The following is an 18291-nucleotide window of genomic DNA, read 5'->3' as shown; positions in this document are numbered from 1 at the left end:
TAGTCTGCTTTCATCTTTTTCTTTAGGCACTACCAAGCACCCTCAGGAGCACACTCAGAATTATTACCTTTACTTTATACTCTCTCTTCTGCTGCTGTCCCATGGGGTCTGATTTTATCTTTGATGTACATTCAGATTTTTTCAAGTATTTGCTCCCAAATGACTGGGAAATGCATCAGGAGAATAAGAGGAAAAACAACCCCTTTCTTGCTCTCAAAAAACAGCCACTCTTGTTTTGAAGAGAAATGCAATAAGTACACAACTGGAAGGTACTTTAAGTAGATGCCTGAAAGTTCACTTTGATTAGAGACTTTCCTAAATTGAAAAGGAGAGGAAGAAGACAACTCTCACCTGTACTCCAGTTTATAAGAGATCTTGTTTTGCCATCCACTAACAGTGATACACTCATGAAAAAGAGCAATGTGAGCACTAAAGCCTAATAAAGACCAGCAGGAAAAGTGGCAATTTCCACTCTCTCTAGATATGCTGAGAAATTCATAGCCATTCTACATCTTGCCTAGAATAAATGGGGCACTTTACACCAGGAGCCTGAAGCCTGTGGTGGAGCCTGCTTTTCTGAATATCCACATACTGCCAGAGAATCTGAGAAGGGACACAATGCTAGAGGAAAGTACAGATTTTATCACAAGGTTTGGAAGCCTCTAATGATGCTTATTTTAAAAAGGGAAGAGAGGTGATTTCTTTGTTTGCATTTGGTTTTAAACAGGTGCTCATATTCATTTGCATCCTTTGAGCCATGCCTTTAAAAAAAAAAAAAAAAAAGTAACCATAAAATTGAAAAATAACTTTTTGGGGGGATTAGGGATGGAAATTGCTTACACTGCATTATGAATCTGGAGACTGAACTTGGGGACAGGTACCCTGTGGGCTTCTACACTCAAGCAGTGGTGCCGAACAGGAGAACTGGTAGTCTGAAGACTAACTAGGAACCTAGGGAATGAACAGAGGGCACAGGCACCTCAGAGTCTTAAAATACCTGTGGAGAAAATGGCTGGCAATTCAGCAATGGGCAGTAGAAGCAACTGTCTGTTGTCTAGCCACTACCCCATCACAATTGTCACTCAAGAGTTTTGTTGAGTGTTTGGGGTTCTTTTTCCTTTTATACACACACACACATATATACCACTACTGCAACACAAAAGATGGAAATAGCACAACAGGGTTATAAGAGAATGAACAACCCAACTTATCAACCAAAACTTTCTTTTCAAAAGCCATTTCCACCAGTATCAATGTGTTGGAGCCTTGTGCATGTATTGGTCAATAACAAGCTACTCAAGGATCAGCCATGGAAGCAATTATTTCAAGCAATCAAGCAAAACCAACATTTAATACCTTTTGCAAGAGCTTCTTAAACAGAGGCAAAGAGTATTACAGCATACAGTGGAAAAACTGTACTGGGTGGTAAATCAGCTAACCCACTCTGACATTTAAAAGAATTTTGTATACAAAATGGATCTAAGTCTGGGATCATTTAAAATGAAATATCACTATATGGAAGGATTTTACTGTATATTTCATAGTTACAATGCAGGTAGGGAAGGAGGGAATCTAATATTTCTCATTGTCTCAAACCAAAAGATTAAGTAACATTGCGCCAAAAGTAGAAAAATGTCCTTATTTAAATTTCATTTCAACAGATGTTTGTGTTTATGACAGTATGACATGACTCAAAAATCAGAGAGAGACTTTGAGATTTTTCCAGATTTTCATATAAAAATTGCAACTGTTTTTTCCTCTTAGTTATCATGAAACAACAATATTTTGTGTTACTCTGTTGTATTTTCACAGTAAACTGCTTTTGAGATTGATTCCAAAGTGGAAACATTTAATCTTTCTCAGGAACTAGTCATTGCTTGTAGTCAAGAAGGTTCAAGAGATTATTCTATAAATAACCTGAAAACTAAATGCATTGAAAATAAAAACTGGTCTGTAACAGGACCTTACCACCAGGGAAGAAAACAAAATAAAAGTATTTTCCAGCATATATATAATCTCAAAAAGAACAGAATTGCAGAGATCACTGAGCTCCCCTACAAACTCAGCTAAACCCAGGATTCTCACCAGAAGTATTTCTAGTGTTGGAACAGCAGAGTTTTACAGAGGCAGTGTATGCATGAAGCACCAAGAGTAAAGCAAGGTCAAGCTCAAAGGAGGGGACTGGCACCAAATCTCCGGCTACCTTTGCTGCCAGAACTCTGGATGAATACTCTACTTTAACCTTTTCGGAAGCTATAATGCCAATAAACAGCAACAGGAAATGCACAAAATAAGCCATTTTGATATAGTTCTTTTGCACATAAAAGGACTTCATGTACTCTTGACAAAAGCAACAAAGAGCTAGAGGGAGTTTGCATGGGTTTTTCTTCAATAACATTTTGACATTCTTTAAAAGATCCGGCTGATGAGCAGAAATGTCACTACTGGAATGAGGGCAAGATAAATGCAGCACTCCACTATTTCATTATCTCTCTCATCTCACATATAGATGTTAGTTTGCCCAGCATTAAAAAAGACAAACTATTCCCTTTTCTTCATTCTTGCACAGGACTAAGAGAAATTGTGCAAGACAGGAAAAAAAAATGTGCGCAACATCAAATAGGTAGGTTCAGGAGAAGGGCAGGGCTTCTGAATCAATTCTCCTCCTAACATTAACACACTGTTTGATAAGTGGTCATTCTTGATAACTAAACAAATTGTTGATCAATAAAAAAATGCTTTCAAAGCGTTCTCAAACACTCATTACATGTATAGTTCAAAGCCAAGACACTGACATGACTCAACAAATCTGAGTTGCCCAGTCATCTAAATTATTCATCCACTTAGCTCGTCTTGTTCTCTTTACTTTGCTGTCTGGTATCTTCTGAGCATTACTGGATTACATCCTTACATTTTTGCTGTGATAGCAAGGAATTATCTTTGAAATATCCATACACTTATATATATTGAAAAAAAAGAATCTCCATCTCTCTAGTCTTGATCCTGAAGACAGAACTCCTTACATTAACAAGTAAACAAAGAGAATTATGGAAAGCAATGGCATACATGTGATGATTTCCCACACTGCCTTGTCTTTATTAAAACACAACTGAAATATTGCTGCACTCTAATTCTTTAAGCAACATCTACTTGTTTTTAAAACTCCAGTATAAAAGTACTTTTTCTAACTCTGTTTGTTCGGTCTGTTGGAATTTTTTTTTATTAATACAAGTCCCTACTGCTAGTTTTCCTGATTCTTCCCAAAGCAAGGGACAGTGATAAACAATGAAATCTAGAGCCTTTGAAAAGATGCTGCATCCTGGCTGGAACACTTTGCTGAAGCAATGGAGGTTCCAGTAAACAAACAAGCAGATTAATTTGCAAATCAATATCAATAAGCTGAGCAGGAAACTGGGGGCTGCCTTTAGAGCATCCCACTAACCTCCTGACTTAACTGTTCACTCACAGACACCGACAGCGTTCAGAGCTCCAGTGATGTGATAAAACAGATGGGACAAAATTATTCAATTTTAATTACAGCAGTCAACATGAAAGTTTCAGTAGTTTGTGGAGGTTTTTGTTTGTTTATTTTGCTGTGGGCTTTTCTATAAATTTTGATGAAGTTGAAAAAAATTGTCCTCAGCTTTATAGATACACAAAGCACCTTGATACCACAATTGTTTAACTGGGTCATTACCTTCCTACAAAGATTTATATTTATTCTTAGTTCTAATTTTAGATTAGCAATTGTGATAGCACAAACATATCTCATTAAGTGCCTGTGCAGCTCATTTTAACTTTAGTGCTACTATTATTTACTGTTAGAATCTCTTAAACTCTTTATTTATTAGTAGTAGTGAGTTCAATTTATTATAAAGGGAAGCATTTGAAAGGGGAGTGAAATAAGGAGAAAAAGACAATGACAAATTCTCTGCCTAGAAAAGCTGATTTTCATTTTTCAAAGTAGTAAAAACCACAACAGAGATAAAGATTATGTAGACCGTGTTGTGAGAGCATCAGTGTGACTGCTACTCTCCTGACATATAAAGGCAGCCGCCAGCAGCAATGCCAGCTGTCCAATATAGCTGGGTTGATATAAACACACTCCTGACTATAGAGCTTAAGACATTCACATTCTTATTAACCACTAAACACAAGCAGCCAGCAGGGTCTTCTGCAGACACTAGGAGGACAAGCCTCAAAATGACAAAACAGACTCTTCAGCCTCAGGTTATTCACAAATTTGTTGATGCTTTGATACTCCCACTTGGCCATTTCATTCACATTTGTTTTCCTTTTCATCTGGGATTGCAGCACTCCACCAATTTAATTTAAAACCCACAAATAGCAGCTTCTGCACAAATTACCATTAAACTTTGGAGTATTTTGGGACTGAGACTTGACCACCACACAGCACTAAAGCACTCCTCACATTCCCCACGTGGTCTTTGCACTTTGAAAGAATGTCAGCTCTGGGGAAGCTTTCCCCTGCTCAGTCTTGTGTTTAGGCTTTGACCTTTTCTCATTTTATTCTTTGTTTCTTGATCAACCACAGAAAATCCAATGCCAATGAGTCTTAGGGAAGTGGATTTTCTACACTGCCTCTGTTCCATTTGGTCAGTGTTGCAAGTCCCCTGAATGAAATAAAAACCCATTCCAACAGGCTTTCAAAGATACAGTTCTCCACTTAGTTTACGCTGAAAGATGTTGACACTAAAAATTTCAGTGAAGTACATCAGAAATGAGAATGTTCTCAATGAGCTGAAACAAAACAATGGATGAACTTGCACTTCTTGGTTAATTTCTGCTCCAGTATCTTTATTTTCCTTTTCCAGCTGCACAAAACAAACATTTACTCTGTTCTTCCATATTTCAGAACATGTAAATTCCTTCTTACCTTCTGATCTTGGTATGCAAGTTGTGTCTCTCTGTATGTATAGTACATACAATGCATACATATTTTTGTGTACTACATATATTGCATATATGTATTGCATATATTACTCAGATGTATGTGGCTTTAAATATAATTGTCCATAATTAGGTGTATTAAATAATTAACTATTACTTTAACCACATAATCACAAAATGTTAAAGGTTGAAAGAGACCTCCATAGATCAGAGTCCAACCCCCATGCCAAAGCAGGATCACCTAGGGCAGGCCACACAAGAATGCATCCAGGAGAGTTTTGAAACTCTCCAGAGAAGACTCCACAACCTCTCTGGACAGCCTGTTCCAGTGCTCTGTCATTCTCACCATACAGAAGTGTCTCTGTGTGAGATGGAACCTCCTGTGTTCTAGCTTATACCTGCTGTTCCTTGTCCTATCACTGGCCCCACTGAAAAAAGATTGACACCTTCATCTTGATACCCACCCCTCAGGTATTTTACAATGTTGATAAAATCCCCTCTCAGCCTTCAATTCTCCACTCTAAACAGCCCCAAGTCTCTCAAGTCTTTCTCCATGGAAGAGAATCATCCTCTAGCTCTCCATTGGACTTTCTCCAGCAGATCCCTGTCTCTCTTGAATTGGGAAGCCCAAAACCGGACACAGTATTTCAGGTGCAGCCTCACTAGGGCACAGCAGAGGAGGAGAACCTCCCTAGACCTGCTGGACACACTTTTCTTAATGCACCCCAGAGTGCCATAGACCCTCTTAGCCACAAGGGCCCATTGTTGTCCCATGGATAACTTGCTGTCCACTAGGACTCCAAGGCCCCTTGAGGTGCTTTCCAGTGAGCCTACCCCTAGTCCGTACTGGTGCCTGGTGTTATTCCCCACCAGTGGAGATATATAATGTATATAGAGAGAGATATGTAGATAGATAATAAAAATTACTTGGGTGAAAATTAGATGATGCTTGGACAGACTTTTTTTGGTTTTTTAAATGTATGGATAGTATTATTTTAAAACTTTGTAATCCCTAACCACAGAAAATAGTATCGTTATTGAATTCCAGATACACTTGACAAATATATCCAAATACAGTAAGAGAGAACAAATTGAAGATCTAAATATAAACTGAAGTTATGAGTATCCAAACCAGGAACCTAATAGTCACTTGAACATCCAACAGTTTGGACTGTGTGAACCCTTCTGACAAATCCCATGCAATCTCTTTCATTAAGTTCTTTAAAGAAATACCAAAATAAAGAGCAAACTCTATTGCATACAGATTCACATATTACAATTTTTTTTTTCCCAAAGGAAGATGGAAGACACACAGAATCTTATACACATGACAATTACCTGGAGCTCAGTTGTATTTACTGCCATGTTCCAGACTTTGGACTCTTACTGAAGAAAGCAGGCAGAGAGAATCCCAGCCATACATTCCCAGTGATTTGAGAGGGCTTGGCATCCTTTTACCACAATTTTTTCACTTTGATATTTTTTCTTCTTTTTATCACTCCTGCATGCCACCCATTTCCTAAATGGGACTCTTCCACCTTTTATTTGGTTGGATGATGTAGCCATCTTATTTACACACAGCATGTCCCATGTTAGGGTCCCTCTTAGTTATCTGTGCTATCAGGGATGAGTCTCATTTGACAGTATACATTCATTAAATATTCACAACTGTGTCCAGGCTGAAGTGCTGTATTTACTAGATTGTTTAGACTTTAAATCAAGATGCATTCATAACTGACATAGATTCCTAAAATATCTTGAATGCTGGTAGTTCAGAAAATGAACGCTATGGTGTTAAGGGTTTTGGTTTGGATATTTATGTGCTTGGGAATATCTTGTAATATTTTTGAGTCAATACACTTTCACCAAATACACAGCCATTGCCATACTTCAAGGTTTGGTGGGGTTGGGGTTTTTGGTTTTGTTTTGTTTGATTTTGTTTTGTTTTCCTTTTCAATGTTATCTAAAAATAATTGTAACTTTGTTGTTTTTTTTTCCTTTGGGAATTTGGAAGCAAAATATGAATTATATATCAAGACAATCACTTAAGGTGCTTTCCTAAAGAGTGTCCTTGGAATCCAATTGCTGTTTGCACACACATTAATAAAGAACAAAGCTTTTAAATCTGATTGCTTCAAGTTGAATGGATGGGTCAGCAGCAAACAAATTGATGTCATTCACAGAGCATGGTCTATAGAAAACTATAACTCCATTACAATGAAAGAGTTCAATTCAATAAATAAAATACAGATTTTTTAAGTTACCTGAGCAGCTCTTTAAATGCTCTGCAGAACTGTACGTGCAAGTTGCATTATTTATCCGAAACTAAAGCTGACATGTACTATATAAGAGAGTTTTAATATCTGACGCAGTGTGTATGGGTTAAAGGCTGTGTGCCTGACTAAAGGATCACTGGAGGGACAGGAATATCAGTTCTGTCAAATGAAACATCTAGGGGTCAATGGTGGCACAGACATACATGGCAGTATCAAATGAAAGGATGGTGTTTTGGGTAAATTATTGGTTTGACATTCAGAAGTTCAGGTCCCTTTTCAGGTGAACTCAAGTAAACTGCCTACTTTCTCTGTACCCCTATGCCCAAGTTGGAAAAAACGGGATTAATATATATCCTTCACCTCCATGTTTTATGTGCTGTAGGGATAATCATTAGGTACCTCCATCAACAGAAAGAGATCACCCTTGGAAAGTGATCCTTGGAAAAAAAGCTAAGAAGTTATCCCTTAACAAAACCCTGAACAAAAACAATGGCAAACCCAGAAAATCTATCTACAGAAACCTGATTTTATTTCCTTCTATGAAAACTGCAGCATGAATACTCTTTCAATAAATTGGCATTACAAAAACCTAAAACCTCAATGAAAAATTGTCCTTATGACACAGAGATTTTGTTCTTCCCCATAGATGATGCTGTCAGAACTGCTTTTATTCCTATAGCACTCAACACTGCAAAGGCAATGATCCAAAAACCTGGAAAAGCGTCTCCTTTTTCAGTAAGATGAATCAGAAGGAATTCTGATGTTTGCTTTATTAAAACAAACAAGGAACAACAAAAACAGGGAGTAAAATCTCTACTGCCTAGCAATATGCAATTTTCCAATGGTTGAAGGACAGCACACCAAGCAAAATGCATATCTGATAGGAACTGGTAAAAGTGCCAGCTCCTAATTAGACACTCTGGACAGCACATACTGCCCATTCAAAAAGATGATGTAAACCCAGCCCACAACAAAGGGCTGCCACTGCCAGCCTGTCTCTCCACTCCATATGTGCCATGCCTTCCAGTCCCTGGTACCTTTGAAGACATCTTCCACATAGTTGTCATCACAGGAATTAGAAGACCTCATTATATATCTTTAAAGGAGTTTCTTCTTACCCTGTTTCTCTTCACTGAGGCCGGAATCTATTTCAGACCCCTCCTTTTCACAGTCTTCAAGGCTCTACATCTATTCACTCCATCCTTCCTCTCCCTTCAGCCTGAAGACTCTAAGACATGGTTCACACGCACTGCCTTAAAACTTCTCTTCTGGTTTTGGTTTAATTTCTCTTCATTCTAGTTTATACCTTTTGCACTTAACTGAAACTGTTGCTACTGACTCACTTTTTCTTAGCAAAACTCTAAAATTTTTACTCTCTTCTCTTTGATTTGCCAGATATTTTTAATACAGCTGATGACATTTCTGATTAACAAAACTCCTCTTCCTGGCACTTCCTTCTTGGGTTTCCTTCTGTGCCATTCTTTTAATTGCCAAGGGGTGCCCCACACCCATTCGCTCTGTAATCTCCTCTCTATATACTACAACCAGCAAGCAAACTAGTGAAAAATTCATTGCCATGCACATGCTGACAAGTCTTGATCTACTTCTCTGTGACAATTTTTCATATTGTGTTCAGTCTAAATTGTAAGCCTGCTTTCTAAATACTCTGTAAGCTTTATATGGATAATGAGATTTCTCAACCCTCTCTCTTCATGAAAATTAAATCCTTTTTCCCAGTCAAAATGGACAGACAGAACTTCAGATCTGCCACTTTGGGCTACAATATAAGTGTCATCTTTGACTCTTAATTCTTTCAAAGCCTCTCATCCAGCATAAGACCAAAGTCTTGCAGATTCATTAAACATATCCTTTCTAATGAACAGTTCTTTTTACCCATCTGTAATGCTAAAACTCCTTTCTCAGCTCTGATGACATTACATATTGATTACTACAAAGTTCATCTTTCTGACCTTAAGAACTGGAAGCTCCTCTCATATCTCACTGAAACTTCTGTTGCAAAGACAATCTCTAACGCCTTGCTTTGATCTTTTCACTCATCTCTTCACACTGCTTCAATAGCTCCTTTGTTATCTGTCACATCAAAGATATGCTAACTAGCTTAACTTCCAACACCATGTATTTTTTATTACATTCTTCCAGGTTATTTCTAACTTATCATCAAGATTTCGGCCTTGGTGTGAACTGTCTTCACCTCCACCTATTTATAATTTTAAAATTCCACAAATATCTTAAAATATCTTTTTTCCCAAAAGATTTTGTAATAAGGATGCTAATTATGTTATTGAACAAGTCATCATCAATCCCTTTTGCTCCCTAGACATGTCTATCTGTCACCTCTTGCATGTTATAAATATAGTGTTTTTTTAACACATATTTATACAGCACCCAGTAAAATAACATCCCAACTCCAGATAAGGCACTCAAGTGCAAACAGCATACTGGTTATAATGGCACCAGCAGTACTAAGAGTACAAGCAGGAAAAATAATTATCAGCATAGGTTTATACTTTCTTTTCAAAACAACTCTTAAACTTTTGCCAATTTTTTTAGGTGTTTGCCACCCTCCAAGGTACAAAGATAAATGAAGGAACTGACACATCATGCTTAATGCTGATGATATACTGCTCTATTCATTTGACACAGAACACTCTTTGCCTGAGGAAAAAGATGGTCTTATTGCACAGTTACCAACTTGTCTCAAATTGTAAGCTTAATTTAATCAAATCTGCTTGTCCTTGATGAACAAGGTTCCAAATATTTCTTCCCTCACATTTTCAAAGAGTTCTCATGAGCTTCTATTTTAGATTTATTTTTTAAGAGCTCTACACTTTGAACTGTGAAGAAAAGGGCATAACATTCAGTGTTGTCTCCTACATAGTGGGCAGTATTGCTTAAACAACGTTAACCCTCATACCTAGGCTGTGTGCTGCCTGCCCCACATAGTAGTAATGTTAAGAGAAACAGAGCATCAGTTCCAGGATGTATAGCCACAGATTAGTCTTCTCAAACTGAGGTTTATCTTACCCAAGCTTTTCTCTCACACACAGACAGCACTATACTGCATTCTATAAGCAATTAGTGAAGGTTTAAATCATTTTCCAAATTAATGTGAAACTAAAAATAAGTTTTGGGTAAATATAATTTTATTTCACCTACTAGGTGTGATTAAAAAACTCCTGTGAAAACATGCAAGCAGGTGCAAATTATTATTAGCAATTATTACTTATCCCTTCTAAGGATAAATGGCTGCTTTCTATAACCTCTGAAGCAACTAATGAAATGAGCCGGTGATTTTCTTATTCCAGAACACCAGGTCTAAAAGCATAGTTTAGGGGAAAGACGATTGTGAGAGCCCTGTACTCCAAGACAATCCTTGTGCTGAGAAATATTTGCAGACGCATCCATAGGACAAGCCCACCTGTGCCTATGATGTTGAAGGCTCACCAATCCAACACATAATAATTGCAGCATGCATTTTTATAGTGTTCAAAGTCCATCTGCCTTAGCACTGTAAGTTGAACAATTAATTGGTATTGTATGAAAAAGTAAAACTGGGAGGGGACAAATAGCTTTTGTAGGGCCATTACTTTTTTCTGATTTTTACAGGGCAAACATTTTCACATGTACCTTATATTTCTTCTGCTACTGTCTAACAATAGGCAAACAGAGGTATAATGATGAAATTCAAATTCAGGAGCATATTATAAAATTAATCATCCACAAGTAATCAGTAATTTCTGCTTTCTGCTAAATTATAGCTAAATAGCACAGAAAATTATCCTTGGTGGCAACGATAACACCATCTGCAGATTTTCAGTATTTTTGAGAAACATTTTACATGTATTTAGGTGTTATAATGACCATAGATATGTCAGAGTATTTAATTTAACTTTCCACCACATTTCAAATACATACATATATATAATCTTTATCTTTGCATTGCACCCTATTCTAGGATTCCATTGAACAGCCTGAAGCAAAATAATTTAAAAAAGAAAGAAAAAAGAAAAAAAAAGAAAAAAAAAGAGCCATGAAGGAGTAGGTGGAGGAGGTTAGTTTTACTGACATTGAGGGACTTAGTAAGACCACTAGTAAAACAGTTTCTAGACTCATAAGGACTTTGTGTAACTCTTGTCGATGTATTGAGTTTCCCTATTTTTTTTCTGCAGTTGACCCACAAAGTCATTTATCAGGTATTGCTAGAGATGTGCAAAATTGGATGCAAGCCTCATGTTTCTCATTATTTCAATATTAAGGTTCAAATTCTAATCCAATATTGCTATTGGAGTTAGAAAAAGTCACTTTGACACTATGTCACTTAAACACGCCTGCAGAAGTAAAGCAGTTCCTGAAGAGATTTATTCACGTCTTTTTTTCCGCCCTCTACAGTCCCTACAAATCTGTAGCAACATAGGTAAATAACTGTTCCAGCCATATACTCACAGTAATCCCATATCTTGGATTAATCATAGTGAAACAAAATGTAGGAGGGTTTGTGTTCTGAATTTTTTGTTTTATTTGCCCAGTGGAAAGAGACCAGCTTCTAAGCCAATTTACCCCAAAATGAGAGGCTTTGTTTTCACTTTGGTTTTAGCAGTTTAATGAGGTTTGCTTGACTTTTAATTATAATTATTATCTCTTTAAGCACAAAGAATCACAGTGTATTGCAAATGTCAACAATAGCAGACACAATTTTAGCTTAGAAGAAGAAATAGAAAACCAGAGGAATATTTAGGAAAAATAAGGCAGGTATAGTTTAACTTGAACTATTGAAAGAAGAATACACTATTTCTACAGTTCTGTTATCACCAGCAGCTCTTTAAAGAAATTGCCTTCTAAAAACTGAAGAGCGGTGTGTGTGTATGTGTATATATATATATTTACTAAAGCTATTCACCAATATTTCAAGATATTTATATACTGTATATAAAACAGAGATATGTACTAATATGTTGAAAATTTGCAGCATAAATAAAAGAGAGATGTATGCCAACATCAAATGCCAAGTGCCAGAAAATTAATATTAAACTTTTCCTGTTAAATAGCATTCAGCTATTTACTGTTAAATTCTGAAAAGCAGAGGTCTCTATATCATGTGAAAAAACATTTCATAGAACTGCTTGTGGGTGCAAACTGTTCAAATGCCACAGAGAATTCCTACATCTCCAGTCAAGTAATAGCATTTTACCAGCTGCAGAAGGTAAAAAGAGAAGTCTGGAGTGTGGTTCACATGCAAGTGCCAATGAGCATCCTCAATGACCAGGAATAAAGGAAGGCCACAAATCAGTGTGACATGATCCCAAAAGCTTAAACCAAAAGGAGAATATCTGTATTATTTTAAAGAAGCAGTCAAAATATTTGAGAAATAGAGAGCAATCTTTGCTTTCCAGTGAGGACACAGAAGTGACTACACAAACAGGGCAGAGATAAATTACAACTGCTTAACAAACTTGACATTACTCTGGAAATATAGAGCTTCAGCTTAAATTGGAATTGCAGTAATTCAGATAACCCTGCTGTAATGATGCTGGGATTTTAGCATTAATTTTTAATGCAATTAATTTACTCTCTTTTATTCTTAATTTTTTCCTACTTGTTTACTATACTAGAGATGCAGAGAGTTCTGCTTTCAGCTGGTATGCTGCAGTGATATGCATATATATACTGACAACCTTATTGCAGTAAGCTTATGAGCTCACAGGCAAGACAGACTTGCAAATAATGATACCATTTTCAATGATGCACCAAAACAGAAACATTCTGCACTTCAGTGAAGGTGCAAAAACCAAGTAACACCTAGTAAAAGGTTTGTAAAGCCAATTCCTTCTTGTTTTGAATCAATACCCACATACTATTGTGCTGCAGCCTCCATTTTACTACTTTCCAAAAGCAAAGGTAATAATACTGAAAAGTAGGATGATTGAAGTCTACGAAACAATTAATATAGTTTTAAAGAAAAATCTTATTAAAATATATATGTCGAACAAACCACGTATTCTGTGAAGAAAACACCCAAAATTTCCACATTTGAGTTACTGCACATCTGCAATAGGAAACGAGAAAAAACTAAATACAGTATCTCTTCCTCCTCTTCAAATACATGTACAAAGTTTGAATTATTCACCCAACAAATGTTTCCTGATGTGTCTTCAGAAGGAGTCCTGGGTCATCTAGAACATCCTTCAAACTAGCTCAGGAAAAACTGCTAGACTAAGTTACCAGAGTGTTTTATCTAGCAAACTCTTGGATGCCCTAAAGAATGATGCTTCACTGACCTCTCTTGCCAAGTGCTCACATTATCAGACTGACCTCCCTGCTAGAAAGCATTCCTTGTTTAGCTTCAGGTCATTAGTTCCTGTTAGACCACCCATGATGACCTTAAATAATTCCTCCTCCTCCACTCCTGTTTCTTTTCAAGTATTTGTCAGTTATATTCCCTTAGGCAGGCTGTATATAGCATGTTCCTGTTCATAGGTCATGCTCCCCTATCCTTTTATCATTTTTGTCACCTCTCTTCGGACCATTTTACATGTATTCATGTCACTATATAGTGTAGAGCCCTTAATGATAAAAGCACTCAATACAAATATATCTCTACTTGCACCCAAAAGAATACATCTATTGGTAAATGCAAGTGGCAGGTGAAACGTGGTCGTTGCAAAAAGGGAACATTTGGAATCTCAGATCCTGCATGTGGGCCAAAGAGACCAAAAAATAGCTGAAAGCAATAAATCTCCTTCCACTTTCTGAATTGATAGTTTTTTTCTTCTCTTTCTGTATATTGTCTTGCAAGGAGATCAAATAGTCTTCAAAGTATAAAACAATGTTTCCTGTTACGTGCATACCTGTTAAAACTGAGTCTAGTTTTGCAGGTAAGCTGAATGCCACCAGGCCAAACATACCAGGGATTTTTGCAGGTGGGGAAGGTAAGATTTTTCTCAACATTATTCAGGAGGGACATGCTTTCTTTAGATTAGCTTTACTTTAATCCCAAAGTGACCTTTTACTGCACTTCCCAGCAAAGCTAACATTTTATAAATACATTTTCCTTCTGTTTTCTGAGTAAAGCCTGATTCCATGTTTATACCTATGCCACTGAAATATGTTTATTTCTTCTTTCCCTCTCTCTATTCTTACGGTCGAAGCAGTTTTATAACAGAATAATAAACCTGGAAAACTTCTGAAATGCAAGTAATTTCTGATGCAGTAAGTTTGAAATGTGACAGAATCAGGCATTGAGGTTGCAAAGCCAGCAAAGTGAAAATGATGCCTAAACAAAAATGAAAGAAATTATCTTACAATTGAGTTGTTATAGGATTTAGAAAGTTTTTGATATATGAGATGTTCAAGTCCCCTAACTCTGTATATCCAACCAAAGTCAGATAAGATCTCTCTGGCTCACCTAAGTAATGATAAGCAAGGCTGAAATCAGAATCCATAATGTCAGCAAGAAATATGTATTATTTGCCATACCAAAACACGCACAATAGATCTTGTACCAGATTCCAACAGTTGATGTCTATGATTTGTGTTTAAAAAAAAAAAAAAGTTTGCTTAAACTATTCATAATCAGGGCTCAAGAAAGCCTCTTCATTTAATTCTGCATTCCACAGGAGGGTTTGTGCTTAACACCTGATTTTTATGATATATTTTTAACCATTTTTTCCTCCTGCAAAAATGAAAATGAAAATCATGGTAAGGAATATCTTTTTCACATGAAATGTTACATTTCCAGAAATTTATGGAAATCAAGCTTTAAATCCCATTTCTTCTTTTTATTCATACATTCTTATTTGTAACTTCAGCTAAAATAGAAATTATGAAGAAAAATACACACAAAAAAAAAATCTTTGCACGTTCTTCTCAGGTTAGATTGTTTTTACTCCAAACTGAAAAGCCAAATTTTTCAAAATTAGGATGGATGTTAAGAAGTTCTTCTTCACAGAAAGAGTGATTGCCCATTGGAATGGGCTGCCCAGGGAGGTGGTGGAGTCACCATCACTGGAGGTGTTTAGGAAGAGCTGGCTGAGGCACTTGGTGCCATGATTTAGTTGATTAGATAGTGTTGGATGATAGGTTGGACTCAATGATCTCAAAGGTCTTTTCCAACCTGGTTAATTCTATTCTGTTCTATTCTAAAATCTCAAACAACTTCCAAGATACAGAGCTGGACTGGAAACAATACTGGTCAGTATAGTACCTATAAGAATGAAATATTTATTAACTGTGGTAATATGAAAGATTATGACACTTACTGCTGCACAATGTGAATGATGTATTTATGTAAATTATGTAAGAATGCCTATTTTATGTAAATTCACAGATTACCAGATTGCATTGGGATGGAAGTGATCCTCAAAGGTCAAAGTTGAAAATTGTTATTCTAGACTGTCTGAAATTGCATTGCAGTTAATTAGTTGCACTTAGTGACTGAGGTACTGAAGTAATTTATATCATCATGACCATATCAATAACATATCCAAGTCACAATCATAACTTTCCATGAAAGATAAGCACAGCCTTTCCTAGCAATGGATTCTTCCCTATATCCTTCACCTCATACCTCAAGCCCTTTGAGAGATCCTTTCTAGGATTTAAATTTTCCTTTATAAAGCTTTTCTGAATCAATCAAGATTCAGTATAGGAGGATTGCCAAATAAATTACTTTTCATTTCTGGCCACAGTTAAACTCCTGCAGGAATCTGGAAATATATCAAGATCATTAGCCTTAATGCCTATAATACACACTGCTTTAAGGTGAAGTGAGTAGTGAAACAGGAGGAGAGTAAAGGGGGAGAATCACCTCCCTCATCCTGCTGGTCACATTTCTTTTGATGCAGCCTAGGATATGATATGCCTTCTGGGCTGAGTTCAGATTTTCTAATCAGTGTGAGCCTGGATAAAATATATATGTTGATTACTTTTTAACATATGCTGTGGATACTTTATTATGACTCATTGGAAAACTAAGCAGTGGGGATTTTTTTCTGCAGGTCTTTTATGAAGCAAATGAAACCACTGACTGAGTTCACTGCAGTTTGAGGGCAGATACTCCCTTATTCTCTACTGAAAAATCCTGTATATGCAGAAACATGAGCAGAATTGGTCCCTGAGCTTAGTCCTTCCCAAGCTACCCATTTGTCTCATTTATATATGATAAAATTTATCCTATTAAATGAAAAATCAATTATAAATGTAAATATAGAGAATTTACTTCTAACAATATAATCAAAAACTTCATTACCTAATTTAAGTTTGGGGGTGGTGGCTTGTTGTTTAGCAGGCTTTGACACAGAAAAACTGAGAACTGGAAACAGGTCTCATCATAGAATACATAGAATAAACCAGGTTGGAAGAGACCTTCAAGATCATCGCGTCCAACCCATCAACCAATCCAACCCACCTAAACAACTAAACCATGGCATCCACATGTAGTTTCTTGGTTCAGTCTTATCCCTGGTTTGTTTAAAGAATAAAATCCTACTTTATTGCAAAAGCCTTGGCTAATGAAAATATGTGTACTTATACTGAGGATACAACTCTTCTTTTCAACTCTGACATATAAAGCCCTGTAAAATAATTCATTATTTAATATTTTTTTAAAGCGAGGTAAAACTCATTAATGCCAAAAATTAGCCCACAGCACAACATTAATTACAAGTTTTCCCAACAGTTACCTCCCTGTCCTAATTAGCCTGCCTGCTTTCAAGAAAACATTAAAAAAACAACAAACATAATTCTACTTCATACTCAACAAAACCTGTGATTCCGCTTTTAAACATCAATAATGTGCCCTTTTCACATTAATTTGGAGATTTCCATAGTAAAGAAGACCATTTCTAATTGACTATAGTAGATTTTCTGGCCACATGTTGTCCTGATTTGAGGCCAGACAGATCCTCTCTTGCCCCTGAGAGGGGCAAAAGAATGACACTCACACAAATGGATTGCAAAAGTGATGCAAAGTTTAAAAGGAAAAGCAGTAAGTGTTTTACGGAAGCTACAAACTATAGTGGTGAAGATACCCCAAAGTGTACAGAGCCCCTTCCAGCACACCCGAAGGCCTTCCCTTCTCTCCACCTGAAGGTATACCCAAGACCCGCAGGGCTCTTCCCCCCTGACTGCTAGGCTAGTCTCAGGCTGGCCAGGCTTGAGTCTGCCCCCCACCTTCTCCTCCTAGCATTAGGCCTAGCCAGGCCTAAGAGGCCTTGAGATACTCCCCCACCATTACCCAATAGGGAGCATCTCCCACAGGAGCACAGAGGGAAGAAAGAGGAAGAGAATGACTTTGCAGATGGATTTATAGGGAGCAGGATCTATGGGTATGAAATACGCTGTTTTCTGTGTCCACCTTACTGAGTTGGACACTCAGGACAGAGGTGTAACTGATATGGCAGTCCAGGAAGCACCCAGCCTAAACTGCCACACTTGTCAACAGTGGTTGAAATCCAGGTCAAAAGTATTGGTGCAGAAGACAACAAGAAACAAACAAAATCCCTTACAGAGCTGTATGTTATATTGAAAGTGCTCACCTGGCTTGTGCTCTCCCATTCGCATTAACCACAACACATGCATTACATGGAGTACCCAATATTTCAATTCTCTGGCACTAGAATCTAATGATCTTATTTGAAATTTATCTACCAGCATTGCTAAAACCTACCACTACAGAGAACATGGCAAGATACCACATAAGTCATTGAGTATATTCCTGAAAGACTGATGATAAAAACAACTGCACACTGACCTCATTAATAAAAGTCTGGGCTCCCCGTGGACTTAGAAGTAAGATAGCCCTTCGTAATGTGTCCCGGTAGCGGTTCAGCTCTTCTGTTTTCATGGTAGTGAAAAGGTTGGCAAAGACTCTGCTGATGTTCCTATCCACTTTTTGTAGTGATACATCAAGTCCCAGTCTTGAGGCCTGATCGAGAAATCCCTGCAGACCACGAATATCTGTAACACAGGATGAAGAAGAAAGGGGGAGGGTGTGTGAGAGAGAGAGAAAACAAAGGGAAAAAAAAGAGAGAGAGAGAGAAAAAACTGCATCAACCTTTACAAATTAGGCAAGCATTACTAATTAGGT

General features: G+C 37.1%; 1 protein-coding gene across 2 annotated transcripts in view; it reads right to left on the bottom strand.

The window, feature by feature from the left end:
- Positions 1–18291, bottom strand: part of GRID1 (glutamate ionotropic receptor delta type subunit 1) — a 552748-nt gene that overhangs the window by 214029 nt on the left and 320428 nt on the right. For both annotated transcript variants that reach the window (XM_054163347.1, XM_009901703.2), the window contains exon 4: positions 17956–18161. In XM_054163347.1, coding sequence (XP_054019322.1) covers positions 17956–18161 — 206 coding nt within the window. The remainder of the gene's footprint in view (positions 1–17955; positions 18162–18291) is intronic.

Source organism: Dryobates pubescens, chromosome 8 (assembly GCF_014839835.1).
Source record: "Dryobates pubescens isolate bDryPub1 chromosome 8, bDryPub1.pri, whole genome shotgun sequence".
Lineage (NCBI taxonomy): Eukaryota > Metazoa > Chordata > Aves > Piciformes > Picidae > Dryobates > Dryobates pubescens.
This window is presented reverse-complemented; position numbering and strand designations above follow the sequence as displayed.